Here is a 27,976-nt window from a genome sequence, read left to right as displayed (position 1 = left end):
CAGCGAGATCGGTATCTCGGGCTCGGCTTGGAAATGGATCTGTTCGTTTCTGGACGATCGACAACAGCAGATCTGGCTTTCCCCGTGTGCGTCTGCTCCTTTGCCGGTGCGGACTGGGGTCCCGGAGGGGTCATCACTTAGCCCTCTTCTTTTTAACATATATATGACTCTGCTCGTTTTTCTGGTGGAGTCTCTGGGGGCGAAAGTGATGGCCTATGCGGATGACACTCAGCTGTTGTTCACCTCGATTAGGGAGGACGACTCGGTTGAATCTGTCCAGCACTGTCGATCCTCCGTTTTTCTCTGGCTCGCAGAGGCGCAGTTAAAATGCAATGAAGGAAAATCGGAGGTGTTACTGTATGGCTCGTTCCCAGTAAATTTTAGGGAGAAGTTGTGGCCCTCTGACTTCCCTTGTCCATTGGAGAATAAAGGTGTTGCCAAAAATCTAGGTGTCTGGTTTGACGAAGATCTTAACTTTACTACACATGTTAAGAAACTGGCTGGCACCTGTTTCGGCGTGTTAAAAAGCCTGAGGAAATTTCTTCCCTATCTCCCAGGGTGTGCCAGGGAAACGGTAGTTCGCGCCTTGATCTTGTCCTGTCTGGACTATGCGAACGCTCTGCTGATTTGTTGCCCTGGCTACTTAGTGAGGAAATTGCAGGTGGTCCAGAACTCTGCTGTTAGACTATCTGCCAGGCAGTCGGTCCGGTTGCACCTGCGTGCTCTTCACTGGCTTCCCGTGGACTCGCGCATTAAATTTAAAATGCTAACAATCGTACATAGAGCCCTCTATGGGTTAGGCCCTGTCTACTTGCAGCGACCAGTCCACAGATAATGGCCAGTGCCCTGTCCTCAGTTACTACGCCTCCCATCCCAATTACTGCATACCAGGATGTCTGAGGCAGTGGAATAGTGCAGAGTGACTGGGAGGGTGAAGGGTGGGGCAGGGGACAAGCGGCAGACGACAGGACTGCGTGTCCCATCAGGACTCCCTTGAGATCTCAAGACTCTTTACTTCTCCATGCTCCACCCAAAATCAGACATGCTTAATATTCATATATCTATGGACTGGCAAGTACAACATGCAGGACTGTGAAAGTGCCACACCCATCTACACGCCTCCAGTTATGCACAGGGGTGTGGAATTTAATAAAATATCTACTTGTCCATGAGGCAGGTTACTTAATAAATCTACTTGTCCTGTAACAATATCCACTTGTCCCTTTGGTGCCATGTAGTGTGGCGACAAATTATGGCAGCAATCTCATTATATAAGAGCCCTGATATAGCCTCTCTGAATATGCCAGGGCTCATACCACAGTAGTGTTTGAATACTTGCAATCCCCTTATGATGCCACGTTTCTGCAGACCTACATACTGGGGCTGAAGGTAGTGGTATGCAATAGTTACAGGGTTAGAATACCTTTTTGTGTCTGTGCAAACCTACTAACTTGCATGTTTAAAGGGTTTTCAACAACTCTTCTCTAATCTTTTCCCAGGCTGAGAAATGTTGGAAATCTACTCCTTACAACGGCAGATGTAAACCTTCTTCCACAGTTGGGAAAAAAAGTGGTTGGAGGGAAAGTGAACTTGCAAAAACTCAGATTTTAGCATGAGCAAATCTACACATGCATATTTGGTCATGCTAAAATGCAGTTCACAAATATTTTCTAGGAGTAATATTTCTTGCCCTACTTCTGTCAATTTTTGGGAGTTCACGAAAACTGTATAGCTGCACTTAACGCAAGGACATACACCATGGGCGCACTTTTGAGACTTTCATTAATAATTGGGCACTTAATTTGGTGTGGTGTGGACCATGACCTTTTGCATTTACTAAAATTATCTCTCTCTCTGCATCAGCGGCTTCACTGTGAGTGACAGCATTCTGCTCTTTCACAAGGAGCATATCGGCATACAAAGTAGTTTTGTTCAATGCCAGTAACTACTGTGGCAGTGTGCGCTTTTTGGGACCAAAAACAATTTTTGCTTTTGCCAATGTTTGGTATAATGGTGAGGGCCCTGCAGCTCTCAAACCAATAAGGTTTTACAAAAACCATGCCAAAACAATTCACACATTGACAAAACTAAAAAGCTGACCATCACTTCCAAACCTACTGGCTTTGCCAATGCTTGTTTATATTGGTTTCCTATAACCCTTTTGAAACTGGTTACATTGATTTTCCATTATGAATATTTTTGGGAAATACTAGCATGCATCAACACATGTTACTAAATGATGCTGCAAAGAAATGGTACCTGACATTTTACAGTAGTTTAGCAAAATGTTTTTTTTACCTGCTCTTATTTTCTTATGAACATTTAATTTTAAAAACAAAGAATCATCCTCTTGCTTTCAAGCTTCTGCAAATATTTGCATCAAATCAGAGAGCATTCAGGGAGCATTATACATAGCCTCATATTGCTAAACTTTGGAAACGTGTAAAAATATTTATACTGGAACCAATCAGTAGTGCAGTCAGAGCTTACAACATTTACTTAGAGCACTCACTATAATAATAAAGGCGTTCAATTAATGAACCATAAATACAAGTATGAACAGCATTAATATATGAACAAAAATATTACCTTCCCCGCGGCCAGTGCCCTTCCCTGATCCATAATGTGGTACAGCAAACCGGCCGCCAAAGGGTTTGTGCTGCATGGGGTTGGGCCTACATGTCCCAAGGACAAAATACACATGAAAACTTTTTGCCCTTGACCCCAACCAATATGTCCTGGGCATGGGGCTATAGGAATTCCACATCCCTGTATGCATCAAAGCACCCACCTGCCTACTCCACAATCGAGTCTTTACACCAGCCTGGTGATCTTTTAAAGTGTTAGTGTGCAAACATCCACCTCAAATTGGGCCAATCGAGTGAGCAAGTCTGGCTTCCTTCAGAGGATTTCATCTCCACCAAGAACATATCCCTCCCAAAATAAGGCCAAGTTTTGCATTTATTACACTGGTAGTGTAAATATTAGGGCCCATATTTATCTTAGGGTTGATTTGCCCTTGCGCCCTTGGTGAACCAAGGGCGACGCAACACTAAAGTCAAGTTTATCAAGTCAAACAAGGTCACCCTACATGGCTTGATAAATCTGGAGTAACACAGCGCAGCACAAATTGCTGCATTGCGTTACTCTGCCCCAGGGAGGCCTTCCATGGGTGGAGTGTGGGAGTTTGCACACATCCACCCATGGATTTTGGTGCATTCCCAGATTTACCATTAGTGGTAGACCTGGGAATGCGTCAAAATGCTACCCCTTCCCGGGGGAGGCCGGACGAGGAAAAATATATTTATTTCTCGTTTTTTAGGTAGAGCCTGGGCACCGCATGCGCTGCTCAGTGAGGCATGCTGTATTCACGTAGAAATTGAAGATCCGCCCACTCTCCGCTCATATTTTTCATTGGCTTGTGTGATTGTACAGTGTAAACTGTGGCTGTTCATTGGTCAAAAGGCTTAGTAGTCACTCCTTACTACTGCCTTGTCTCATTTTGTAACCACCCAGTGGTGACACCCCGTTACGTGTGTTGTTACTCAGTAGGCTTTAATTCCAGCCTCTGAGCACTTTTTTCTAAAATAGCTTTGTCCTGCCTGCTGTTGCAGACAGGACACGCTCTCTCCTAGGCTTTAAAAAAAAATGTATGGCACATATTTGCAATGTAATAGGTCTCATATTTGCGAGAGTTTGACCTATTGGCATTGTAAATGACATTGCCTTTTATTTATCTGTTTTAAAAAGAACACATGAATAAAAGGCAGTCATTTACAATGCCAATAGCTCAAACTATCGTACATGCGAGACCTATTGCATTGCAAATGCTAGTTCATTGTGTAAGAACCCAAATATTGTGTTTGGAGAGCAGCCACTGGCCCAAATCTCCTAATTTAAGGCGTTTGAAATCTTCAAATTTATTGAGATGAAACTTTATGCACCATGCATACTTTCAAATATTGCCAATAAGAATTTAACATATTTATTGACTTCATTTTAAAAGGCATAAAAATTAACATGATCCTGCAATGTTACCATTTTTCGAATAAAGGAATTGTTTAAATCAGTCACTATGGCCTTTCATTAGATACAAAGTAATGTGTATACATTTTATCAACATGAAGCAATAACTATATAATTAAACGACATGCATTTGAAAAAGCGTAGGATCATTTCTAAATCATACTTGCTAAAAAAATAAAAAAGTCATACCAGGATCCATAGCTGGAGGATCAGGAACCCAACTTGGAGGAGCAATAGGAGGAGAGACAGGATCTTGGTGATCGTTAGAAGAAGCCCCAGTTTCATGTCTTCCCAAACCAGCAGCTCGCAGAGATCGCCTCATCATTTCACGGAGCCGTAAGCTAAGAAAAAAATCAAACTTAATTTTCTTTACATAACACTATGCCAGAAGTGCAAATTTATAATCAAGGTTACCAGCAAAACATGCAATACTTTGCACAAGAACCTCTCCAAACTCAAATAAAAAAACTGTAGGATTAAAAAGTAACAAATGAAAATCATAGAAATTTAGAAAATAAAAAAAAATATGCAGAAATAACCTGAAGGACACAAACATCCATAGTCAGTGCTTTATTGAAATGTACATAAAAGATTTCATTGGTCATGTCTTAAAAATGCAAACAGCGTCAGCATCCAAAATGTCTATAATCTAGTATGTGAATCTAGAACAGACTCAAGCTGCAAAACAATTAAAGGTAAGCAACCTGTTCCTTTTGCAGTGTGAAACTCTTCAAAATTCAGATACAGTTACCAAGAGCATCCTTGTCTTTGACTCTGTTCTGTCTTGTGGCTACATTTGAGCTGCACAAAATAAAATATATAGATAATGTATACGAGTCTTTCCCTCTGTTGAGGAGGATGTGGAGGTTGTGCGGAGAAAAAAATCTATTACTGTCAGACGTGCCTGTATTTTCTTCTTGAATAGTATATTCACAGAATGTTTTCCGAAGGCATGAATAGATACTTCATGTTGCTGCTGCACACATCATTAATAGACTTTATCCAAGAAAACTAATCTGTACCCCTATTTTCTTGTGCAATGGGGCTCAAGACTTTTTCAAGTATCTTATTAGAATAACAATGAAGAGTATGAACTATCCTTCCTACTGCTTTAGTGATTTGGGCATCTACATAGTGAGGTGATGCGAAGTAAAAAACTGTTTAATCTTTATCTTTTGTCTCCAGAATAGGATGCATACTTCTCCTTAAGTATGAAAAGATTCAGGCTGAATGTTGGATTCGGAAGAAGGGCTGTTTTTGCTGATTTTGGTGCAATTTTAGGACGAACTCTCATTACTACCATATCCCTACATATTGATAGTTAGTGTTATTGAACTGTAAAAACTTCATGCTCACTAACTCCTCTTAAAGATGTTATTGCTAAGAAAAAACAATATAAGTATTAAACTCTTCAAGGTTGAAATATGCACTGGTTCGCAGAATTCTCTCATTGAAGGCACCATTTTGGTGCTGGAATGATATGGTAGAGGTATAATCTTTTTTCTACCTCCATAATCTCATAACAAACTAGTTACTTACCGGTAGGAGTAGTTTTACAGCATAAAGAAATTTCTGTATTCACATGCTGTGTATTATTCCGTCATCTAGTGGCTGGGTCAGGAATTTCTAATATGTAATAGTCTTTTTCTGTTTTTTCTTTTGTTGCTGGTCGTCAACAGTTCCTATCATTTGGTGCTTGTTCTATCCTCTTCTGACCTCCTACCCAGAAGTCTCACCCTTGGTCGCCATTTTCAGTCTTTTTTTTTAGCTTTCGGTTAGTGTTTTGTATGAACACTAACAGTCTGTTTACTTGTGTCGCTTCATTTACTGAGGAGGCGGGTGAGTCGCCTGTGTATTCATAAAATTTGTCAAGCTGCAAAACTACTTACTACTGGTAAGTAACCATTTCATTTTGTAGCATGAATCTTTTCTTGATTCATATGTTGTGGTTTTATTCATTGTGGGGTTGGGTTGAAGAGGAGGTTAAACTTGTAAACAGATGTTTCAGAACCTTTTGCCCACCTGTGCTTCTCGGTTTACTTGAACATCAATGCAACAGTGTACTGTGAATGTGTGTGCTCATGACCATGTGGCCACCGTACAAATCACGTTCAGAGGTGCATTAGCTAGAAAGGCGACTGTTGCTCCTTTCTTTCTTGTAGTGTGTGCTCAAGGCTTTCCTCCTAGTTCAATGCCAGCGTTCTTGTGACATATTTCAATTGTCTGTGTTATCTATCTTGTGATGGCACTCTTTGTAACTGGTTTTCCTGTTTTGTTTGCAAATGATATAAAGAGATGTTCTCCTTTCCTGATGGTCTTGTTTTTTCTGTGCAATACATTATTGCTCTGCCGGCACCCAGAGTATGTAAAGCTTTCTCTGCTCAAATCTTTAGGGTCTGGAAAAACTTGGAATTTGGATTGTTTGATTTCTGTGAAATTGTGATATAGCCTTAGGAAGGAACTGCAGGTTAGTTCTTAAGACTACCCTTTTTTTCTGCATTTGTATGTATGGTTCCAGTACGGTGAGTGCCTCACTTCCTCTGATAGGTGAAGTCATGGCTGTCAGAATGCTGCTTTTAGTGTGAAGAATTTTAAATTTATTTTATAGATTTGCTCAATTGGTTCCATTATTAACAGTATAAGAACCACATTAAGATTACATGTGAGTGTTGGTGCACTCCTAGGTGGTGCTATACTTCTAAACCCTTCTAGAAATCTTTTGATTATTGGTGTAGTGAACAAACTTCTTCCTAAGTAACCCCTTGTGCAGGCTACTCGTGCTGCTAGATGCACTTTGAGAAGCATTATTTAAGCCTTCTTCTAAAAGATGTGTAAAATATCTGATTACCATCGTTTCACATGTCCCGTTTTGAAGCAGGCTTATTTTGGCACCAATATGTGAATCTTTACCAATCTGCAGTATAACATTTTCTAGATGTTGCTTTCCTTGCTGGTAATCATAGATGACCAAATCTTATGTCTTCAAGAGCCATGCTGCTAGATTCAAAGTGTTTGGTTCTGAATAAAGAACTCTTTCCCTTTCTATAGATAGCAGGTCTGGCAACATTGGCATCTTTTCCACTTCATGTGCCATTTCCATTAGGTATGAGTAACAAGTCTGTCTTGCCCACTGTAGAGCTATGAGTAGGAGCATCATTTGTGACTGTTTGCATTTGTTGATCACTAGAGAGCAGTGGTATCGGGGAAATAGGTAAGCAAATTTCAATGACCAATTTATCGATGGCGCATTACCTACAGACTAAGGTATGGCTTTCTGGGTACGAAGAACCAACATTTTGCATTTTGTGGTGTTGTGAAAAAGTCTATTTTTGGACTTCCCCACTTTATGAAAATTCTCTTTAACATTGTATGGTTCAGTTCCCACTCATGTGAGAGGGATGCTTGTCGGCTCAGTTTGCCCACTAACACAGTCTACTCCTGGTATATGTATCACAATTATTGTTTTCGGTCTCTGAATGGCCCATCTCCATATCTGCTGTGCCAGGTTTGATAGGTGAAATTACTTTGTTCTCCCTGGTTTGTTGAGGTCAAACATTGTAGTTGTATTGTCCGTTTGTATTTGTATGGATTTGTTCCACAAGTGCTGCTGAAAGACAACGCTATGAACACAGTTTTTAACTCCAGCAGGTTTATATGTTGGACTCATATTCCTCTGACATTTAGTCTCCCCATCCGATATGTGAGGCGCCAGTGGTAATTGTCTGCGCTGGAGCTATAGTCAAAGGGTCTTCCTGCTTTTATATTTGTCTTGTTCCACCATCTTATTTCCTCCTGTATTCTTTTGCGTGAAAACCACTAGATCCTCTCTTCTCCACATGGCTTGTGACCATGGACTCCGTATACGTTCCTGGATTGGTCTCATGTGAAGCCTCGCACGTGCTGTTAGTGGTATACATGAAGCCATCATTCATAATAATTTCCCCACAGTCCTCAATGTCAGAGACTGACCTTCTGGTACTGAGCTTCTTGCATTATAGCTTGTATTCTTTTTTCACATTTAAAAGCTTTTTCCTGCATAGTGTTCATCTTCGCACCCAAAAAGATTTTCTGTTGTTCTGGCATGGGTGAAGTCTTCTCCATATTTATCGTGAATACCTGTTTGTGCAGTTTTGTCATCACTTTTCTTATGCATTTTTTCTACTTTTATGCAGTTTGCTCATACCATCCACTCATCTAAGTATAGGCAAACATGTATTTCCCTTCTTCTCAGATGCACTGCTACAGACGCCAGGTACTTTGTGAATACTCTTGAAGCCAACTTTATGGCAAAGGGTAGAACTTTGAAATGATAATGTGTCTTGTTATCACTAACCGTAAGAACTTCTCGTGTTTTGGGTTCATTGGGATGTGTACATAGGCATCCTTTAGGTCTATGCTTGCCATGAAAACCCTGCTGGACCGGAAGAATGACTGCTTGTAGAGTGTTGCCTTCGAATTTTTGTGTTCTTATAAACTTGCTTAAGAAACAGAGGTCTAGTATCGGCACCAGTGTCTTGTCTAGTTTTGGAACTAGGAAGTATGTTTGATAAGATTCCTTGAGCCTGGAGTGTGCTTTTCTGCTGCTTGTTTTTCTAGCAGTTCCTTTACTTCTTTTTGAAGATATTTTATCTCTTCCTTTAATTGTATTTTTTTCTTTGGATATGGTTTTGGTGGATGTTTCTCCTACTCTAAGCAGTATCCATGTTGGATTATATTGAGAACCTATGCGTCCGATGTCACCTTCCTCCACTCCTAGAGGAAGTTTCCTATTCTTTCCCCCACAGGTGGTGTTTGTGGGTGAAATCCAATTTTAGTGAGTCACTCTGTTGCTGTTGCCACCCCTCTTGATGGCAGGCTTCTTCCTCTTGTTCTACCATGAAAGGAGTGTATTTGTGGTGTTTGGAATTCCCGCTGATGTGATGTTGACTGTGGCTGGCCTGCACTTTGAAAGCATTGATGAGGTGTCCCTGTTGTAAATCCATCGCCTCCGGCAGGTCTTGTAGTCAGGGCGATATCCCTTCTTGGCTGGCCCCTAAACTTTAAGGTCAATTGACTTGGCTATTTCATTGTCATTTTTAATTTGTTGCAGCCTGAAGTCTGTTGCTTTGCAAACAAATGATCACAATAAAATGGGCTTGTTGACTATGTTGGCTTGCTCTTTGTTTTTAAAGCCTGATATCCTTAGCCATGCATGGCATCTTAATGTTGTCACTGTCACCGTCTGTCTTGCTGTTCTATCTGTGGCACCTAAAGCTGACTTTAGGCATGTGTTGGCAATATCTTTTCTTCAGCAAGGGCTTTTGCTCTTTCCTGATTTTGTTTAGACAGGTGCTTCATTGACTGCCATCTCTTTCCAGTTTTGATATGCATATCTATTTAGCAACACGTTTGAGTTTGCTATTCTCCACCGAGTTGCAGCTCCTCTTTCAAATATTCTTTCCACCATTTTTATCCTCCTGAATTCACTATCTAGAGGAGGTCCAGAGAGGGTAGGAAAATTTACTATGTTTCTAGCTGTGGCTACGATGATGTAATCTCCCACCACATTGCCCCAGATGTACGCTGGGTCTTTAGAGGAGTGCTTGTATTTTTTCTCCACCCTGGGAGTAACTGCCCTGAAGGTTGCTGGTTCCTTATATGACTCTCTCCCCTGATCCATGACGCTTAGGAGCATTGGGAGGAACTAATTTTTGTTTTCTGATAAAATCCGTGTCTCCAGTAAGAAACAGCTCTGAGCCTTTTCTTTCTCCATTAATATTCCACACCTCTCAGCTACTTTTTTGACCAGCAGATTGTACATTGTCACATCATCTGAAAGCGATGGTCTAGAAGGATAGGGGTCGATGGTTTCTACGTGGAGTCTGCCTTGAGATCCTGCCACCGATATTCTTAATCATAAACATCCTGGTACAGACTGTCCTTTATCATCTTCATAAAAGAGCTCCTGTTTTACTTCCTCCTGGGGCTCCGGTGTTGAGGGGCGGGGGGAGGTGGGGAGTTGTTCAAATTCATCTGAATCCTTTTCCTCTCGAGCCTTCCACCGTAGGTTTCAATGGCATCCTGCAAAGAGGCTTCAAATTTCTCTTTCTTTTGTAAGATGGCCGAGGGCATAATCATCAGCATCGAAGGAAGGTGCTGTTCTCCTGTTTGACGTCTTAAGATTCAACTGCTGTTGGTATAGCGGCCTTCTTCATCTCTTTGTCTCAGCTTCAATCCAGGCAGACTTGTATTTCTGGGAGTCAGTTTTCAACTTGACCACCATTACCTTTTTTTGAGTTCCCTTTCTTTTTCTTTCAGCTTATGTTCTTTTCTGACATATATGATCTTTTCTACAGAGTCTTCTCCTTCAGCTTAGTCAGCGGCCTCATCTTCTCCACTCAACAACCCTAAATCTCTGAGTGAGGCAGTTTCCTTTTGACCCTTCATAGCATAGTGTACAAGCCTTTGTATTGCGCCTTCCGTTTTTTCACCTTAAACACCTCGCAGGATTCTGACTGATGGTCGATTGGCAAGGCAAAGATTGCAGGCCTGATGGCTGTCCCTCTGTGCAAACTTATGGTAGCACTGTGGGCAAAAAATAAACGGCCTCTTCTCCATTTCAGGAGGAGCAGGGATCCCCCTGCCGGTGCATTTTACCTAGATGAAAAAACTCCACTTACTTGAGTTTTACTTGGAGTTCTCAGAAATCACTTCCTTCAATATCACGATTTTCTTTTATGCAAAAAAAAGTCTTTGCTACTTCATATTCCTCCTGTAGAATGGATATCTTCCTGATTCTTCCAGACACAACGGCGGTAAAAAAAATTCGAAGATAGCGACCAAGAGTGAGACTTCCGGGGAGGGAGTCTGATGTCCGAAGAGGATGGAACAAGCACCAAATGGTGGGGACCATCAACTCCAAGCAACAACAACAACAAAAAAAAGGGAGAGAGAAAACAATAAAAGGACTACTATATAAGAAACTCCAGATGGTACCACGAGATGGCTGAATGCACAGCATGTGAATCCAGTAAAGATGCACGCTGCAAAACTAAATTAATCAAAAGAAACAATATTTGATCTTAGTAACTGCAATAGCTGACAAACTCTTAATGAAGCATAGCTTAACCCACCAGCTAATAAATACAACAGAGTGCGAGCTATAACTGCCAGATTCAAAGATTGGGTCTTCAAACATTTCATACACATTGTCCATTTTGCTTCATAGGACCTTCATGGAGAAGGTCTTCTTGCTTTCCTTATTACCCTCATGCATTTTATCAGGTAATCAAGGTGTTGACATTCTAGTTTATTCAATAGCAATGCAGCTAACTCATGAGACTGGCTCTAGTGACATATCTGTCCTTGCTTGTTTGTCAACGTAATATCTTTGTCTACTGGAAATCTGACCACCCTTATGATTGACAGATGGACCAGATGTAATGACCGTGGTGGTCTTGCCCACTGTGCTGTTATTTGTGCTATTTTGTAACTTCTTAAAGTGGAATTAGAAGAGAAACATAAGCAAATATCCCATCCCACTTTATTAACAGGGCATAGGCCTGTGATCTTGGATGGTAATACCTGCCTACAAGGCTTCTGCATTTTGCTTCTTATGTAAAGAATATATCTGTTTGCTGGGGGGCACTAGAGAGCCTGGAGCAAAATGGCCTCACCTTAGTGCTGCTCTGCTGGTCGAGTGAACAATCCGCACATTATTCTACAGATACAACGCCATCCACGGGCAACACTTACGAATTCTGACGCCTCATCGTAACATGAGCACTTTGGTCGTCTTGTTGTCGCTGTTCTGTGCTTTATATCGCCACTAACTGCAGAAGTTCTCTCCGGACAAGATGGAGGCTTGAGAGTGATCCGGACGCTATGCACTGCTTATACGTCGTCCTTTGGAGTACCACAACACAGAGGTGCTGCAGCTTAACTATCCTGCTGCCGCTGGCCGTAGGACTTAATCGCTTTGTTCTGCTTCCCACACTTCCCGTTTAACGGCCGGCAACGCATGGTGACCAGGACCGGCTGAGGCCTGTTGTGCGGCGGAGTAATACGGGAAAGCCCGTACCTGATGTGCCACTACCGTGGCACATGCTTCCTGGCGGGGCTCCACAGTGCTGTTGGCGACCAGAGAGACCTGGGACATTCCGGATTTTGCCTAAGCAACAGATAGGTACGGAGAGTGGCTGTGCGGCCCACTCCCCCTTCTGTGCTGCTGCCCGGATCGTGATACGGCAATAGAGTGGCTGTCCGGCAGCCCGCCACTGTTTTGCGCTGGAATCCTGCAAAAAAGCGGCCCGCTGGCATCGCTGCTTCCATACTCCAGTAACTTGCCGAGAGGAGGGCCTATCTCTTGTGGAGCACCCTATGCCAGGAGAGTGGCTCGGCCACTGATACCGCAGTTGTGGAGAGTGCTCCATCCCTTAATTATTCAGGGGGAGACGGCAGGACACTGCGTGGGCACCTTTAAGGCAAAGGAAGCCTGATTTGTATGTCGCGATCCAGAATACCGCTCAGTGGACTGCGGCTGTTTCAAGGACATTGTGGACTGTGGCCTATCTAGCGCTGGGTGACTAACGTGGAAGTGCTGTCACAGTATCTGCCTAGGGTGCTGACATTTGGGCGCGACTCGTCCCCTTGCATTACTCGCAGTAAGTGCATCATCTGGACAGTCTAAGGCTGCACTCCGCTAGTGGCCATACATTGAAGCGGGCAGCGCAGTGCTGCGGATGCCAGGCGGCGTGGATTACTCTATTGTCACTGGCGGGAACCACACTGCGCTGTTATAACGAAGACCACCTGCACGGTAGGGCACTCCATCTGCGAAGGAATACACGCGGCGCAGTGCCACAGCACTATCTGTGCCGTGTGAACTTTCTCAGCATTATACACTGAGCAGCGAACATAGTCCAAGTATTGGCCTCACTTGATATCACAAAAGCAGCCCCAAGGGGGAGGTCGCATCATGGGCCGGACAGATGTTCAACAGGCGAACTTGAACTTTGAAACCCGGAGGCTGACCAAATCCTAGGTTCCGGCTACATCAGACACTGAACCAGAGTTGGAGGCAGGCGCCAGCAACAAACTGGAGCGCATGATGCCAACAATGTAGCAGGGTATGCAGTCCATTGACGCCAAGATAGACCACCTCAACCTGCGAATGGACGGTATTACAGAGAAGCTTGATAAGCATGGATCGCGGATAACGGACGCGGAGCAGCGTATCTCGACGACTGAAGACCGAGTGAAGGTCGTTAGTACCTCATGCTCCAATATGGAAAAGCTCCTGGCAGTGATCCAGGCGCGGAACAAGGACCTTGAAGCCCATTCTCGCAGGAACAACCTGCGCATTACGGGGATCCCAAAATCAACCAACACGGGCCCCATGGAATCATACATTGAGACCTTGCTCAAAGATATGATGGGAGAGGATAAGTTCTCAAATGTACTAATTGTGGAATGAGCCCATCGCTCGTTGGCGCCCAAACACGTGCCGGGGGCTCCTCCGCACCGCATCATAGCTAGGCTCTTGAATTATCGAGATCGAGACGCTGGACAGTGCCTGGCCAGGGATAAAGGGATTACCAACTAACAAGGGATGAAACAGAAATTATTCCCCGACTTCACGGTGGCTAATCAAGATCCAATATGCTATGTTATTCCTTGCACGGTTGCCCATACAGCACGCAGGTAAAGCCTGAATCTTCACGTCGCCTAAGGAAGCCCTCCAATATGTGCACCAGAATGAACAGCAGAAAGCGACACCAACAGCGGGAGCCGATGCGGAGGACTGAGCACATGAGATTATTACTGTGTGACGCATTAGGGTAGAATGCAGGTTGCTGATGTACAGAGACTTATCACTAATGTAGCGTTGTCTGTCTATGGGTTGGTTAGGCACTGTCGGTTTGGGCACACAAAGCCGTGGGGAGTCGGGTGCAGGGATGCCTTTTGGGGTCGGATCTTCTTACCAGCTCAAGGTCGCAGTTAGGGGGGGGGGGCTTCTGGATTTAGACTGCAGGCGTCGACTGGAGGCAGGGCAGGGGTCGCTGGATCTCGGTTCAGGATCGCTGGGGGGACCGCCTCATGGTGTTTTTCCACTTGAGCTCACGCCGGGTTCGGCAAGTGCAGAGTGGGCTGGATTTGCAGTCTCCAGCTGCTGCCAGAGGTTGCAGTTGAACAAATCCTGTGTTCACAGAAGAAGCAGTCTTTGGGAGTGAAGGCAGGCAGGTCCTCCAGGGTTTTTGAGGTTCCTGGATGCAGGACACACCGGGATTTCGCAGGAGCAAGTTCGAGGGGAGACAGGCCTGTAGGGCTGGGGCTAAGTCAGTGGGCATCTTCCTCGTGTTAGCTGGCTGCGCAGCTGTACGGTCCTTCTTTTCTTCTGGTCGTTTCTGGATCTGAGGAAGCAAGGATCAGGGTGCGCCCTAAATACTAGATTTAGGGGCGTTACAGGTAGGTAGAGGGCAGGGACCAATGGGTCCCTTCCCTGGGGTAGGACCATCCCCTATTGTGCCACCCTCCAGTGGGAGGGGGCACGAGCCTGTCCCTGGTTGGTTGGGTCCCCCCCATCCTCAAGATGGCAGGGACTCAGAGTTGTTCTTCACCTCGCCTCCGCCACCTGAGCGTGGAGTTGGCAGAGGTAGGTGTAGGAGAGTAGGGTCTGCTTCCTATGGTCACCCCTACTTTTTGCTTTACTGGTTTTCGACTTAGATGTGGCTGTGGGCCTGCTAATCAGACCCACAGCCCAAATGCACTCTCTCTAAATTCACACCCTGTACTCTAGGTACATCCACAATTGGGAATTGGTTCACCTTATCAGCCCCTGTAGAAGTGTACCCTAGGAACGCAGGGCATAGGTGTAACCAAGGCCTACCAGGGGCTGCTGCATTTATTATGCCACCCCTGGCTGGCCACTCAAACTGACACAACTGGCTGATCACTCAGCTGGGGCAAGGTTGTGTAATCACCCCTTGCTTCGGTATAGTATTCCTATATCTATCCTTATGTATAGACACACAGTAACCTATAAGTCACTCCTATGGCAGGCCTTAACAATCCTGGAGGCAGAGTGCTTGGTTATGTGTGAGATGGTGCTCTAGCATGAGCTGAGCCTGTCTGCAGCTTTCGGAACCATGTCCTTATAGCTGTTCTATGATATTGCCATACCATATACTCCTAAGTGCATTATAATCCTCGCGGTTGAATGCTAACTTTGGTTTGGCTTTATCTAAACATGTTGTGTAAGGTGTCATACGCTTTGCAATACTACCCCCTCGCCAATTCTGGCGACGGGGGTAGCATTCCACCCTTCTAGAGGGAGAAGACATGTTGTTGCTGACTATCCCGGTTAAAGTTAACCAGAGCCCCAGCGTCACAAAATGGACGCTGCTGCCACACGGAGGTTTGGACAATAGGTTTCCTGCCTGGAGAGGTGCGAGCACCACCCCAGACAGGACTTTGTGTATTGGGACAGGGAGGGCTGAATAGAATGAGACACTGCCTGGGGCACACTAGGTGCTCCACGCATAGTCCAGTTCAAACCAGTGCTGGGGCACTCCAGCCCCAGCTCTGGCGCGAAACTGGACAAAGGAGAGGGGGTGTAACCACCCCCGTTCCTGGTCCCACCCATAGGAGGGACCTAGAAAGTAATCCAGACCCTTTTAGTTGTATAAAGGTAGGAGCTGAACCCCAGGACTTTAGATTTGATCCTGAACTGAAACTTGAACGAAACTCTGGACCTTCGACATTCTGCTGAAGCTGAAGACTGAAGAATCTCCCTTGTGGCCGAGAAGTGACCACCCTGGGCAACCAGGCACCATCCAGCAAAATCAATGGCTTGCTTTGTCGACGTCTCCCGCCGGACCCGAGCACAGAGCCTGACAAGACCCAGACTTCCAGACCTCTCTGACCCTCTCTTCGCGTCTGCAGCATAGCGGAGATCCGTGGAGGCGATAAGACACGTGGGACCGGCCATCTTGAAAAGCCCACGAATTGCTAACTGTGCAGCTCCTGAGGAAGCTGTGCACTGGGGGGATTGAGAAGCCCCGATTCCGAGCTCCACCTGCACCGAAGATCAGCCCTCCACGAGTTCTGCGTGGGGCCCTTCTGCTGATGTTCTGCTCGACGCGTTGTCCGGTTGCTGGCCCATTGGCTAGTAGCCTCTGTGACGACAATCCTTTGAAATCACCTCGCTGGTCTGGTTGCTCCAGACTGGCCCTTGCCTCCCTGCAAAGGTGAGGCACCTCAGACCTTGCTGGTCTGCATCAGAAGCCTTCTTTGTGTCCTGCGAGGGCTGCCTTTGCCAAGGCTTGTTGACTCTAATCCAGCGGTCGACCCCTCCATCTGCGAGAACCTTCGTGGGACAGCTCCTCTCTAGCGTCTGGTCGTCCTCGACGCCTCCTGGTCCGCGTGGCTGAAGAGACAACCTTCACGACAGCACCTGATTGCTCCTCGACGTCGTCTGGTTCCTTCCTGGTTCCACCCGGTCACTGGCTAGTGACCCAGACTCTGTCCCCTCTGCTTTCAGGTCTTCATCCTCGATCCACCCAGACATTTTCCTCCTGGTCGCCTGCAGCAACTTTCTTCACAGGCTCCATAGACTTCAACGTCGAAACCCGACACATCTTCACACCTATGCACCTGCTTCCTGTGGGTGAGGTAACGTGAGTACTTCGGTGCTCCCAATGGTATTAACTATCCAAGTGTCTAGGTTTGTAGTTGTTTCCTTCTAGCTAGACCGGAAGTGTCCTAAATCCTTTTTTTTCTAAACTCTAAGTTCCCATTGACTTAACATTTACTTTCGCGTGTGTGTAAAGACACTGCACGTGCCGCCTATGGGCCTCCTACTCCTAACCTAAGGGTCAGATAGTGTAGCCCCAGCGATTCTCTAGGCCCTAGGCCTTTCCTTTTCTCCAGTCGTGGTTCTTGTATCAATTACTTAGTATATGGTTTTACACGCCCCTAGGGCCTACCTGTAAATTGTGCTATTTAAAGTATTTCTAAGAGTAACTGGTTATGTGCTTTTGCCTCTGACCTCATAAAGAGTTCAGAGGAGTGTGTTAGTAAATAAATACATATATATTTTATATATATCCTGTGTGGTGTCCTTTCATTTGATATTCAAGGGGTTACATATGGTAAAACAGCTGGCTTTACACGCCCTCAAGAGTCTTTTTGCCTAAGACAGTTCTGTCCACGCTACCACTAGGATAGCTGGTCTATAAGGTTGACTTACAACCATCACCATAAGAGTTGTTTGGACTGGTGCAAGGTGTTCACTAGAATAGTGAACATCATATACCAGGCCAACTTCTCACAGTAGGCACACCTCTCTTTCTCACTTGTTTTTCCCACCAGTTCTCCAGCCCAAAGTGGGGAGCAGAACCAGTGGGAACCAGTTGGTGCCTTTGAAGCTTCTACTTCGTGAACCCTGCCCATCCTGGGGGAGGAGGCTTGGGACCTCGTCCCAGGATGTGCATTGTTTCAGGCCCCCAAGAGCAGCAGGCTCTCGACCCAGGGGTCCCGAAACATGTCTGGTGGTGGCAGCCTACGCTGCTACTCAGTCAGGTCACAAGAGGTGGGTTCGTTTTCAGGGGGCATCTTTGAGATGCCCTCTGTGTGCATTTTTCATTAAATCCCACATTGGCATCAGTGTGGGTTTAATGTGTTGTGAAGTTTGATACCAAACTACTCAGTTTTCAGTGTAGCTATTATGGGGCTGTGGAGTTCGTAATGACAACCTCCCAGCACCATATACTCTTAATGGCAGCACTGCGCTTACAATGTCTAAGATAGGACTTAGACGTTGTAGGGGTACAGGGCTCATGCATATGTGCCCTCACCACTGGTATAGTGCACCCACTAGAGGGGTGGCTGATCTATGCCAGGGCAGTGGGTTGTAGTTACTATGCCATTATAGCTACATCCTAATGTACAATGTAATGTTTACTATACATAGACTATGAGATCTGAGGGGCTGCTAGCTCTTACTGGAACTGTGTATACATTGATGGATGTGGCCTACGTTTATATCTGGACTTTCTTAATGTTTATAGACCTTTGGGTGCGAGGTTTATGAATACCACCCTCAACCCCCCTGATGCCATGCAGGGGGAAACCGGCTACTTGTGACACTCTGATAGGGAATACCCCACCACTGTTTACTGTTAAACTAGGACTCCTGTGGAGCTGGGCGTTCAGAATTACGACAAGTGGTTGCATGAATGTTGTTTTGTTCTTTGGGGAGGGATTCACAGCATGGTTCTGTTTCTGGAATGGGAGGGATGGGCTGTTGGGGAACTATATGTATTTAACACTGCTTGGGGCAACGGACATTGACCGATATGTGGGCATTGTGTGACGCGCTCTGAGACAGCATTTTGTCAAGTTGTACTCCACAGGGAATGGCAGATGCAAAATCTAAAAGGATTTTGTGGTTAACCTGGAATGTCCGAGGCCTCAATAACCTCAGAAAAGTTAGACAGGTAAGAATAAGTTACTTACCTGTAATCCTAGTTCTCTTCCAGGGGTATCCTCAAAGTCATAAGCACTGAATATTCCCGCCCATGTGCGGGACCCCGGAAACAATATAAAAATATATATGTAAAAAAACACATATCTCGCTCCAAATATATGTAAATACATATTTCATTTTTCTCACACCAATGCAGCCCTAAAACCAAGGCTAGACAATGTAAACACTTGTATATGTATAGAAATTAGAAAGGAAACAAAAAACACATTAGGTCAAATAGTCCTTGAACTTTGTGTTTTAATGAGTAAAACCACTCATAAATCCTGAAAATTGCTCATAAAAGACATTGTCAGCCATAGGCTGCATTGAGAAGCAATAACACAGAAACTGAAAGCATTTTCAGCTAAAACCTGGCACCGTGCCTTTAAGGCAGCCATGACCCCAGGCTTCCCATCATGCCTCAGGGGGGACAGTTGTTCATTGCATAACCCTGAAGTCGGGGCTAAACCACAAGTCAGAGTCATACAGCTCTCATTTACCTGGAGAGGCGGGTGGGTTGCTTATGACTTTGATGAGGATACCCCTGGAAGAGAACTAGGATTACAGGGAAGGAACTTGTCCTTCTCTTCCAGGGGATCCTCATCAATAGTCATAAGCACTGAATAGAATAGCAAGCCCATCAACCACCTGTAGGTAAATAAGAAGTACATGACCCAACTTAAAAAGACCAATCATGAAAGCCCAAAACTAGCTGTTAAACAGATTCCGCAAGGAGGCCTGGTCTATTTGGGTATCTGCTCTCGTGTCATAATCAAGACAGTAATGTCTGGTAAATGTATGGACGGACCTCCAAGTCGCCGCCTTACAGATCTCAGACATGGGTACATTATTGAGGAAAGCCGCAGTTGCAGCTCTCCCTCAGGTGGAATGCGCTTTGAGAGAAAACCCCAGGGGCTTCTGCGCTAGCTGGTAAGCAAGTTTAATACATGAAACAATCCATCTAGAAATAGAACGTTTCGAGGCAGCATGACCTGTCCTGATCGATCCATATTTAACAAAGTGATGATCAGAATGACGTATACCCTTAGACCTATCTAGATAGAATTTTAAAACTCTTCAGGTCTAGAGAATGAAGAGCCCTCTCAGCTGGAGTGGAGGGATTGGGAAAGAAAGTAGGCAGAGAGATGGTCTGATTTACATGAAAATCTGACACCACTTTAGGGAGTAAAGATGGATGCGTCCGTAGCACCACTCTATTCAAATGGAACACCGTATAGGGTTCAGAGGAACAGAGAGGTTAAATCTCGCTTACCCTACGAGCTGACGTGATTGCCACCAAAAAAGCTACTTTCCAGGAAAGATGTTGTAAAGTAGTTTTGTGAATGGGTTCAAAACGCAGACCCATTAGCTTTGATAGCACCAGGTTCAACTCCCAGGGAGGAGAAGGGGGACACACTGGAGGGTACACTTTTTTTTAACCCTTGCAGGAAGTCCTTGACAGATGGCAACCAGAAAAAAGAGGTTTGAGAAGGTGATCTCCTATAAGCTGTTATAGCAGCTAGGTGCACCTTGATGGAATTCAACTTTAAACCTGCTTTAGCCAGATATAACAAATAAGGAAGAACTGCTTCTTCCTGACATTGAACTGGATTATGATCATTCTGTATACACCACATACGGAATTGCTTCCAGTTGCATGCATAAGAATGTCTTGTGGAGGGACGTCTTGCCTCTTTTAGGAAGAACATGCAGTCCTCTGGCAGCCCTAGATGGGCATATCCATGCGCCGCCACGGTAGCCCCGTCCGCTGCGGCACTTATAATTTGGTTGGAGACCCGACTGCCTTCCAGAAGGATCTCCTCAAAGTCCTTACGGTCTTCTTGAGGGAGCTTCTCCACCAAACGCTGTAGAGAATCCCACAGGGACCTATCGTAACGCACCAAAAGGGCTTCCGCGTTGGAAACTTTGAGAAAGGACGCTGAAGTACAACAGATTTGTCTCCCCCACGAGTCTTGTGTCTTGCTGTCCTTGTCCGGAGGTACAGTGGCGGAAGAGGAGACCGCACTGGACTTCTTCGCTGCTGCGATGATTACTGAGTCCGGGGGCGGATCAGCTCTGAGAAACCGAGATCTGTATTTCTTCAGAATCCTCACCGGAGCCGCTTTGATCATTGCTGGGGTGAGGAATACCTCCATCACAGGATCTATAATCCCAGGCACTAACGGCAAAAGGGGTTTGGGTACAGACCTGTGATGTAGCGTTTCAAAAATCACTGAGGTCTTGACCTGCAGAGTTGTTAAGGGAACTCCCAGTTTCAGAGCCTCTCTACCCAGTATGTCCTGAAAGGTGAAGATATCATCGATCGGAGATACCCTTGATGGCAGGGAGTCCGTCAGAGTGGGAGAGTAGTCTCTATGGGAGCGTGTCGGAGAAGAAGAGGTAGTAGGAGATCTTCGTTCTCTCCTCCTGCTCCTAGATCTTGATCTACGCCTGGTGGATCGCACCCTGGAGTGTGATCTATCCCTATGGCGAACAGGCAGCGTGATCTTTCTCTGGGCCTCACCGGAGAGCGTGACCGTTCTCTAGGCCTAGAGATCGGCTGCTGCAATCGAGGCGCTGTCTCCTTGTCTGTAGCCCAGTGATGTAGGGGCTTATACCATCGCGGAGACAGTCTGATGGCAGGAGACTGCTGTGCGGTGTCCCTCACTGGAGAGCATGCAGGTGTTGCATCCTTTTGCATGTGGAGGAGGCGTAGGAGAATGTCTTGATCCCTGAGGTATAAATGATCATATCAAGGCCGAAAAATATGAGCCTGACGAGTAAGACAGGCTCACAGGAGAAGCCGTGCGACTGCGAGAACCACGTTCTGGTGTTCTCTTCCTCTTGGTAGAGTGACTGATGCTCACTGGAGAGCCATGGTCACCTTCCGCAGCTGAAGCTGTTCTTGAGGACCTCTGAGATGTAGGCCCATGACTCGAAGACGGAGCCGGTCGAGTCGACGTCTCGGTGTGTTGTGCCACCACTGGCTGAGGCTGTGCCGAGGAATGGTGAACCTGTGGAGACTGCGCTGGAGTCCCCTGTCTCGACGTCGAACGCCGGTGAGGTGGCGTCGACGGAGGCCTTCTCGACGTCGAGTGCCGATCACTGGACGCCGACGGAGGATGCTTGGAAGCTGAATGCCCTCGACTGGACTGCGATGGATGTCTCGACGTCTATGTCCTGTTGACGACGATAAATGTCTCGACGTAGATTATCGATGGTGAGACGCCAACGGAGGATGTCTCGACGTCGACAGTCGATGGCGACGGAGGGTGCCTCGGCGTCGATCGCCGATGGCCTGGCAACTGAGGGTTCCTCGACGTCTAGCGTCGATGATGGGACGCCGACGGAGGATGCATCGATGTCGAGCGTCGATGATGTGACGCCGACGGAGGATGTCTCGACCTCGAACGCCGATGACTAGGCGTCGACAGAGGCTTCGACGTCGAAGACTGGACCTGAGGCTTCGACGTCGAGCTGTCATGCTCTAACGGCAACCTCTCTCTCGACGCTGCCCCTCGCCCGGTTGATGGCAGCGGAGTTACCTTGACTCTCGACGCTGAAGTCTTCACCGTCGAGGGTAGTTGACTCGCCGTCGTCGGTGGAACCTTCGACGCCGATCCCGACGCCGAAGGAGAGCAAGTCGGGACATCTTTCGACGTAGACCGCGTCCTCCGCTTTTTCTGTCTCTTTGGAGAACTACCTCTCTCAGAAAGTCCATAAATTCTGATTTTTTACTCTGTCCTTGAGAGTTCTACCAGACAAGGACTTGCAGTGATCACAGCTTTCTGCAGAATGAGAGTTAGGAAGACAGAGGATACACACAGGATGTGTCAGTCTTAGCCTTCTTCTTCCCACAGGAAGGGCAGGGATCAAAAAGCGAAGGCATTTTGACAAAAAATTAACCTTTTTTAAGCCCAAAAAATTTAGCACTATCGCTCTAAGGCCAAAAGCAGTCGAGTGAATACACAAATTGAAGGAAAACATCAATTTTTTTTGACAGAAAGTCAAAAAAAGGTGGGAGCTGTTTAACCAGGGTCCTGACTGAAAGAGCCGGAAAGAACAACTGATCTAACTGTCACCCCTGAGGCATGATGGGAAGCCTGGGGTCATGGCTGCCTTAAAGGTACGGTGCCAGTTTTTAGCTGAAAATGCTTTCAGTTTCTGTGTTATTGCTTCTCAATGCAGCCTATGGCTGACAATGTCTTTTATGAGCAATTTTCAGGATTTATGAGTGGTTTTACTCATTAAAACACAAAGTTTAAGGACTATTTGACCTAATGTGTTTTTTGACTCCTTTCTAATTGCTATACATATACAAGTGTTTACATTGTCTAGCCTTGGTTTTAGGGCTGCATTGGTGTGAGAAAAATTATATATGTATTTACATATATTTGGAGCAAGATATGTGTTTTTTACATATATATTTTTATATTGTTTCCGGGGTCCCGCACATGGGCGGTAATATTCAGTGCTTACGACTATTGATGAGGATCCCCTGGAAGAGAATAGCCTATCTAGACCATCATAACGTCCAAATTGCTCTCTTACAAGAAACCCATCTTACTAAACACACTATCTCGACGGTGGCATCTAGTTGGGCAGGGGTACGGCTGGCTGCTTCCTACTCCTCTTACTCGAGCGGTGTCATGATATTAATTAAAAAAGGTCCCCCATTCGATGCCATATATGTAGAAGAGGACGTGTTGGGCGTTCTATATTGGTGCACACAATTATGTTCCAATGGTTGTGGGGGTTTACCCAAATTACCCTCCTATACCTGGGTAAAGAGCAGTACAACAGTAAATTCAAAAATGGCAAGGTGGAAAAAATATATATAACAACTCTTCAATAGGGGGCTGTGTATTCCTCTATAATCAGTCCATTGTCCTGTCATTCATTTCACACACACATACAACAATTATATACAAATTACACAGAAAACATACAACAATCCTATACAAATCACAAAATATAAACAATTCATAAGTTCCTTTCCACCCAATTCATCAAAAAGAAAGTGTCCATCTATTCCATACAGGGAATACACTCCAAGGTAGTCTTGTCAACACAATCGGTTCAATTTTCTCCAGAACCTAAATCTCACGATTGAGCGAAAAATATATTTCCAGACTTAATCAAATATTATCATCAGACTCCTCTTATCGTATTAGAATTACGATAAGATGAGGGTCTGCCATTTGCAAGATGGCGGACCCTGAAGAGGGGGTTTCACCTCGCCTCCCTCACCTGAGGGGTGGAGTTGGCAGAGGTGGGCACACCTTCTGGGCTGGATAGTTTCACCAGCCTGTCTTCCCGCTGAAAAGGAGGGGAGACAGGAAGGGGGGGCCTACTCCTGATAGCAGGAGAGGCTGGGGGTCGCAATACAAAGGCTGCCAGGCTTTTGAAGCTCCCCTACCACAGATGGCTCTTACTGGCCTGGGGTAGGTGTGAACACCTCCGCCCAGGAAAGGCTTTGTTTCTGGGCTCAGGGAGCGAAGGCTCCCACCCTAGGGGTCCAGAAACATGTCTCGTGGTGGCAGGCTGGTGTGTACAAGTCAGGAAACCGACAAGAGGCTGGTCGTTTTCAGGGGGCATCTCGCTGATGCCCTCAGTTTGCATTAAATCTCACACTGGCATCAGTGTGGGTTTAATGTGCTGAGGTGTTTGATACCAAACTTCCAAGTTTTTAGTGTAGCCATTATGGTGCTGTGGCGTTCATAATGACAAGGTCCCAGCACCATATACTTTTAACGGCAGCAATGCACTTACAATGTCTGAGAATGCACTTTTTGGAAGCACTACCAAGTAAGAATGCACTTTGAAACTGTAGGGGTACAGGGCTTATGTGTCTGTACCGTCACCACTGGCATAGGGCACCCAGCTAGAGGAGTGACTGATCTATGCCAGGGCAGTGGGTTGTAGGCATAAGATGTGTGTCATGTGGCACAATAAGTGCTGCAGCCCTTAGAGGTCTTCCCTGGTCACAGTGTCCTGGGTACCTAGGGTACCATTTACCAGGGGCTGACCTGTGGCCAGAGATGCCAATTGATTGAGTTTTGGGGAAAGAACACAGGCCCTGGGAACATGATTGGCAGGGACTCCGGGCACATCAAGTGAAAGTGCATCAGGAGTCTGGCAAAAAGTGGGGGGATACTGCAACAGAAACCCACTTTCCTACAACATCTCCATCTCTTCCTGTGGGGTGTGTTCAATGTCCTGCCGCTCCAGGTCCCTTCGCAAAGCCCCACTGTCCCAGAAAAATTTCTTCTATCAGAATGATCCACAAGCGTTGCAAACTTCTTCCTTATACTCCGGTGAGAGGCAAAAATTGCAGACTTTATGCAGGTCGGTGTACTAGTACTTGGAGTAGCACAGAGGACAGAATTGAAACTGAGTCCATTCCATCAGCAGAAGACTGGATAATACGGAACAGAGTGGAAGTTGATCAATGTGGCAAGGCCCGAAGGCTGCCAACAATGTCCTCTCTATCGAAGACCAAGTTTTCGTATTTTCTTGACACACGGAGAATGATGAAACGTGTACGAAACAATACCGATGAGGGTACAGTGGGTTGCACACAGTGGGGATACTGAAGAACAGTTTTGAACTGAAGTACTGCAAACCACATCCGAACTCAATGGCTGAAAGAAAACAATCTAACAATGGAGTCGATGCCCACGCGCACTATCACCGAAAGGAGGAATCACCTTACCTCGTGACTGGAAAAGACTACTTAGAAGAAAAACAGCTTGCACACATCCGGACACAACATGATGGCAGGAGTATGCAAAGCATGTGTATCTACAGCACACATGGCTCGAAAACACTGTATGTAAAATACAGGCTAGGTAGCCTGCACACGAGGGATTACTTCATTTGTATCAGTAGGCTCACTGCTGGTTCTGTCCACTGTGACTGTAGTCTGGGAAGGTTACACAACTTTACCCATTTTTTTTTAATCTGTAAAAAATAACACTGCACGGCAGTGATGGCTCCTTCCTATTTCTAAAATTCATGGGTTTAGATGTGTCAAATCGGCATTGGCGCTCTGAATGAAGTCAGATGACCTGTATGTTTTAATTCCATGGCAGCATTTCTATAGGTTGTAAGGCCCAGTTTGAGAGAGCTGCGCACTTAGTTAGGCATTAACTCATGCAGATATCCGAAAGAAAATTAAGCACACTTTATAATGCATTGTGCAGCTATTTCTGTTCAAATCGTATGCCCTCTCAATATTTCCTTTTTTCCGCCTTAAGACAGTTGGCAAATTAACTGATTGTTTTTACTGGATATGAGTTTGGGTGCTCGAATGGCATTAGACCACTTCAGTGATGATACTGTTTATGCGTTCAGCCACGTTTACTGAACGTTTTTACTGGTAAAGAACTTAGTGCTCAAATAGGTACTGCACGTGCAGCTTAGGAAGTAAGATTACTACTGAACCATATAGGTTTTAAAATTTTCATGCACTTTATTTTGCACATCAGATGCATTTGTTGATTACTTGCACTAAAACTAGATATAGCTCCAATTGTTATATCGCCCGCTAATTGTACAGTATATGTTTCTGTTCCCTGCACTATTTACACATTCGATGAATGCATTTAATCAGAATGGTACGGAATATAGTACCTAGATGGTCATAAGATTAATGGCTTCTTCCAGAATGGTATGGAATACTGTACCTTAATGTTAATGTGCTGCTCAGTTGATTGCTCTTTATCAGAGAGATTTCTGTATGTAATAGTTTTTAAATGATCATTTTTAACTATTGTAAGGCTGACAGCTGAAACAATGGTAGGATGAAGGGAGAGGCTACTAGAAGATAGGAAGCTGGTTAGTGTGTTATACTCAGTAAAACATAGTTAAAAAGGATGCCAGGATAGATTCTGCCAAATACCACTGCCCAGCAAAAAATGGTGTACCAAATCTCCTTCATGTTGCAGTCATGGACACAAGCACACCAGTCGAAAATGACCATATTCACACAGCATTCTGTCATGTAACAGCTGACTGGCCCAGGGCCTACATTAAGCCACTGCAAACAAGCGGTCACCTTATAAACTGGGATGAGAAGCTCAAAAGACATTCTCTGTCAGGAATGGGTACACATTGGGTTCCCCCTGAAATAATTCCTGTACTCCAGTGTCAAAAAAACAAGCAAAAATAATATGGAGCATCTAAAGTGTGCAACAAAGAATGCTACAATCTCTGGAGGTAAACAATGTAGACCAGAAAACATTCTAGGGATGAGGGCCAAAGGTTTTTAAGTTATGCAGGCTACTTTCATCCCAACACCCGTTGCCTCGCTACTTTTAGCTGGTCAGGTAGGGATATGGTCCTATACCATGTGGCAGAAAGTATCTATAATTAATATTAAAAACAAAAGAACAAAGAATCCCTTTTTGTCCTCTAAATTTAAACAGGAGGAAAAAGCACTGTAACCTAAACAGGGAATGCTGTCAGAATGTAAGTCAACACATTAATCAATGCCACAACTAATCTATTCTGGTTGTTTTTGGAAAAGTTATACATTGACGTACAAGTTACTTACCTTCGGTAACAATGTATCTGTATCTGGTAGAGATGATTCTAGCCGCAGATTCCTTAACGTAGATTAATCCCTAGGCGTAAGACTGGACCGGAAATTTTTCTTTGCCACAGCATCTCTGCGCGCCGGGAGGGGCTGGGGGTGTGGTACCACGTCATCCGCAAGCTGACGCAGCAAGGTCACATAAGCCCCAACCCGGCGTGCAGACGTCAGTTTTCTTCGGAGAACTTTTCCGCGATACAACGCAGAGCCATCACAAACAAAAACTGTGAGAATATGGGAACAGTGAGTGAAAAAATCAGATAAACGGAAAGGGAAGAAACGATTGGTGAGGAACAGCACCATCCATACCAGGCACTATAGCACCTAAAGTCATAGAAGGGAAGAGCATAGCACAGCTACTGCGAAGCAACCCTGCAAATACGACCACCTCCCTGGAGACAGAAAAGCATTTGAAAAAACGTCACAACAGACGAAAGAGGCCTGCAACCCCAGCCCATAAACAGTGAGGGACAACAAGGCCAGAACAGAAAAGCAATGACAATTTAACCCCAAATCAACATCAGCAAGAGAGGCGCATTCTCTGTAAGGAGCTACGGGTCGAGGCACAGTCAAGACCCCCCAACTCTGAGGACTGCAGAGGAGTCAAAAATATCAAGCAATGAAAAAGGGAGAAGAGCATGAATAGGCCCCACACTGGAAGACCAGGGTGCAGGGACGCAGAAGTACCCATGAACCCACCAACCAATCACCATAATGGAAGGAGTGGATCAAGCAAACAGAACGAATCATCCCACTAGGGAGGCAGGGAAAGAGGGCACTCGTAGAGGACAAACCACCCAGAGGCAGGCGAGTGCAGAAGACCAAGCTGAAGGTCCTCACAGAACATG

The 27,976-nt window shown here is 45.4% G+C and overlaps 1 protein-coding gene across 19 annotated transcripts in view; it reads right to left on the bottom strand.

Annotated features, from left to right (window-relative positions):
• UBR5 (ubiquitin protein ligase E3 component n-recognin 5) overlaps positions 1–27,976 on the bottom strand; it is a 2,132,574-nt gene that overhangs the window by 1,393,001 nt on the left and 711,597 nt on the right. For all 19 annotated transcript variants that reach the window (XM_078686916.1, XM_078686920.1, XM_078686919.1 and 16 more), the window contains one exon: positions 4,216–4,367. In XM_078686916.1, coding sequence (XP_078543042.1) covers positions 4,216–4,367 — 152 coding nt within the window. The remainder of the gene's footprint in view (positions 1–4,215; positions 4,368–27,976) is intronic.

This window comes from Lissotriton helveticus, chromosome 4_1, assembly GCF_964261635.1.
Source record: "Lissotriton helveticus chromosome 4_1, aLisHel1.1, whole genome shotgun sequence".
Taxonomy (NCBI): domain Eukaryota; kingdom Metazoa; phylum Chordata; class Amphibia; order Caudata; family Salamandridae; genus Lissotriton; species Lissotriton helveticus.
This window is presented reverse-complemented; position numbering and strand designations above follow the sequence as displayed.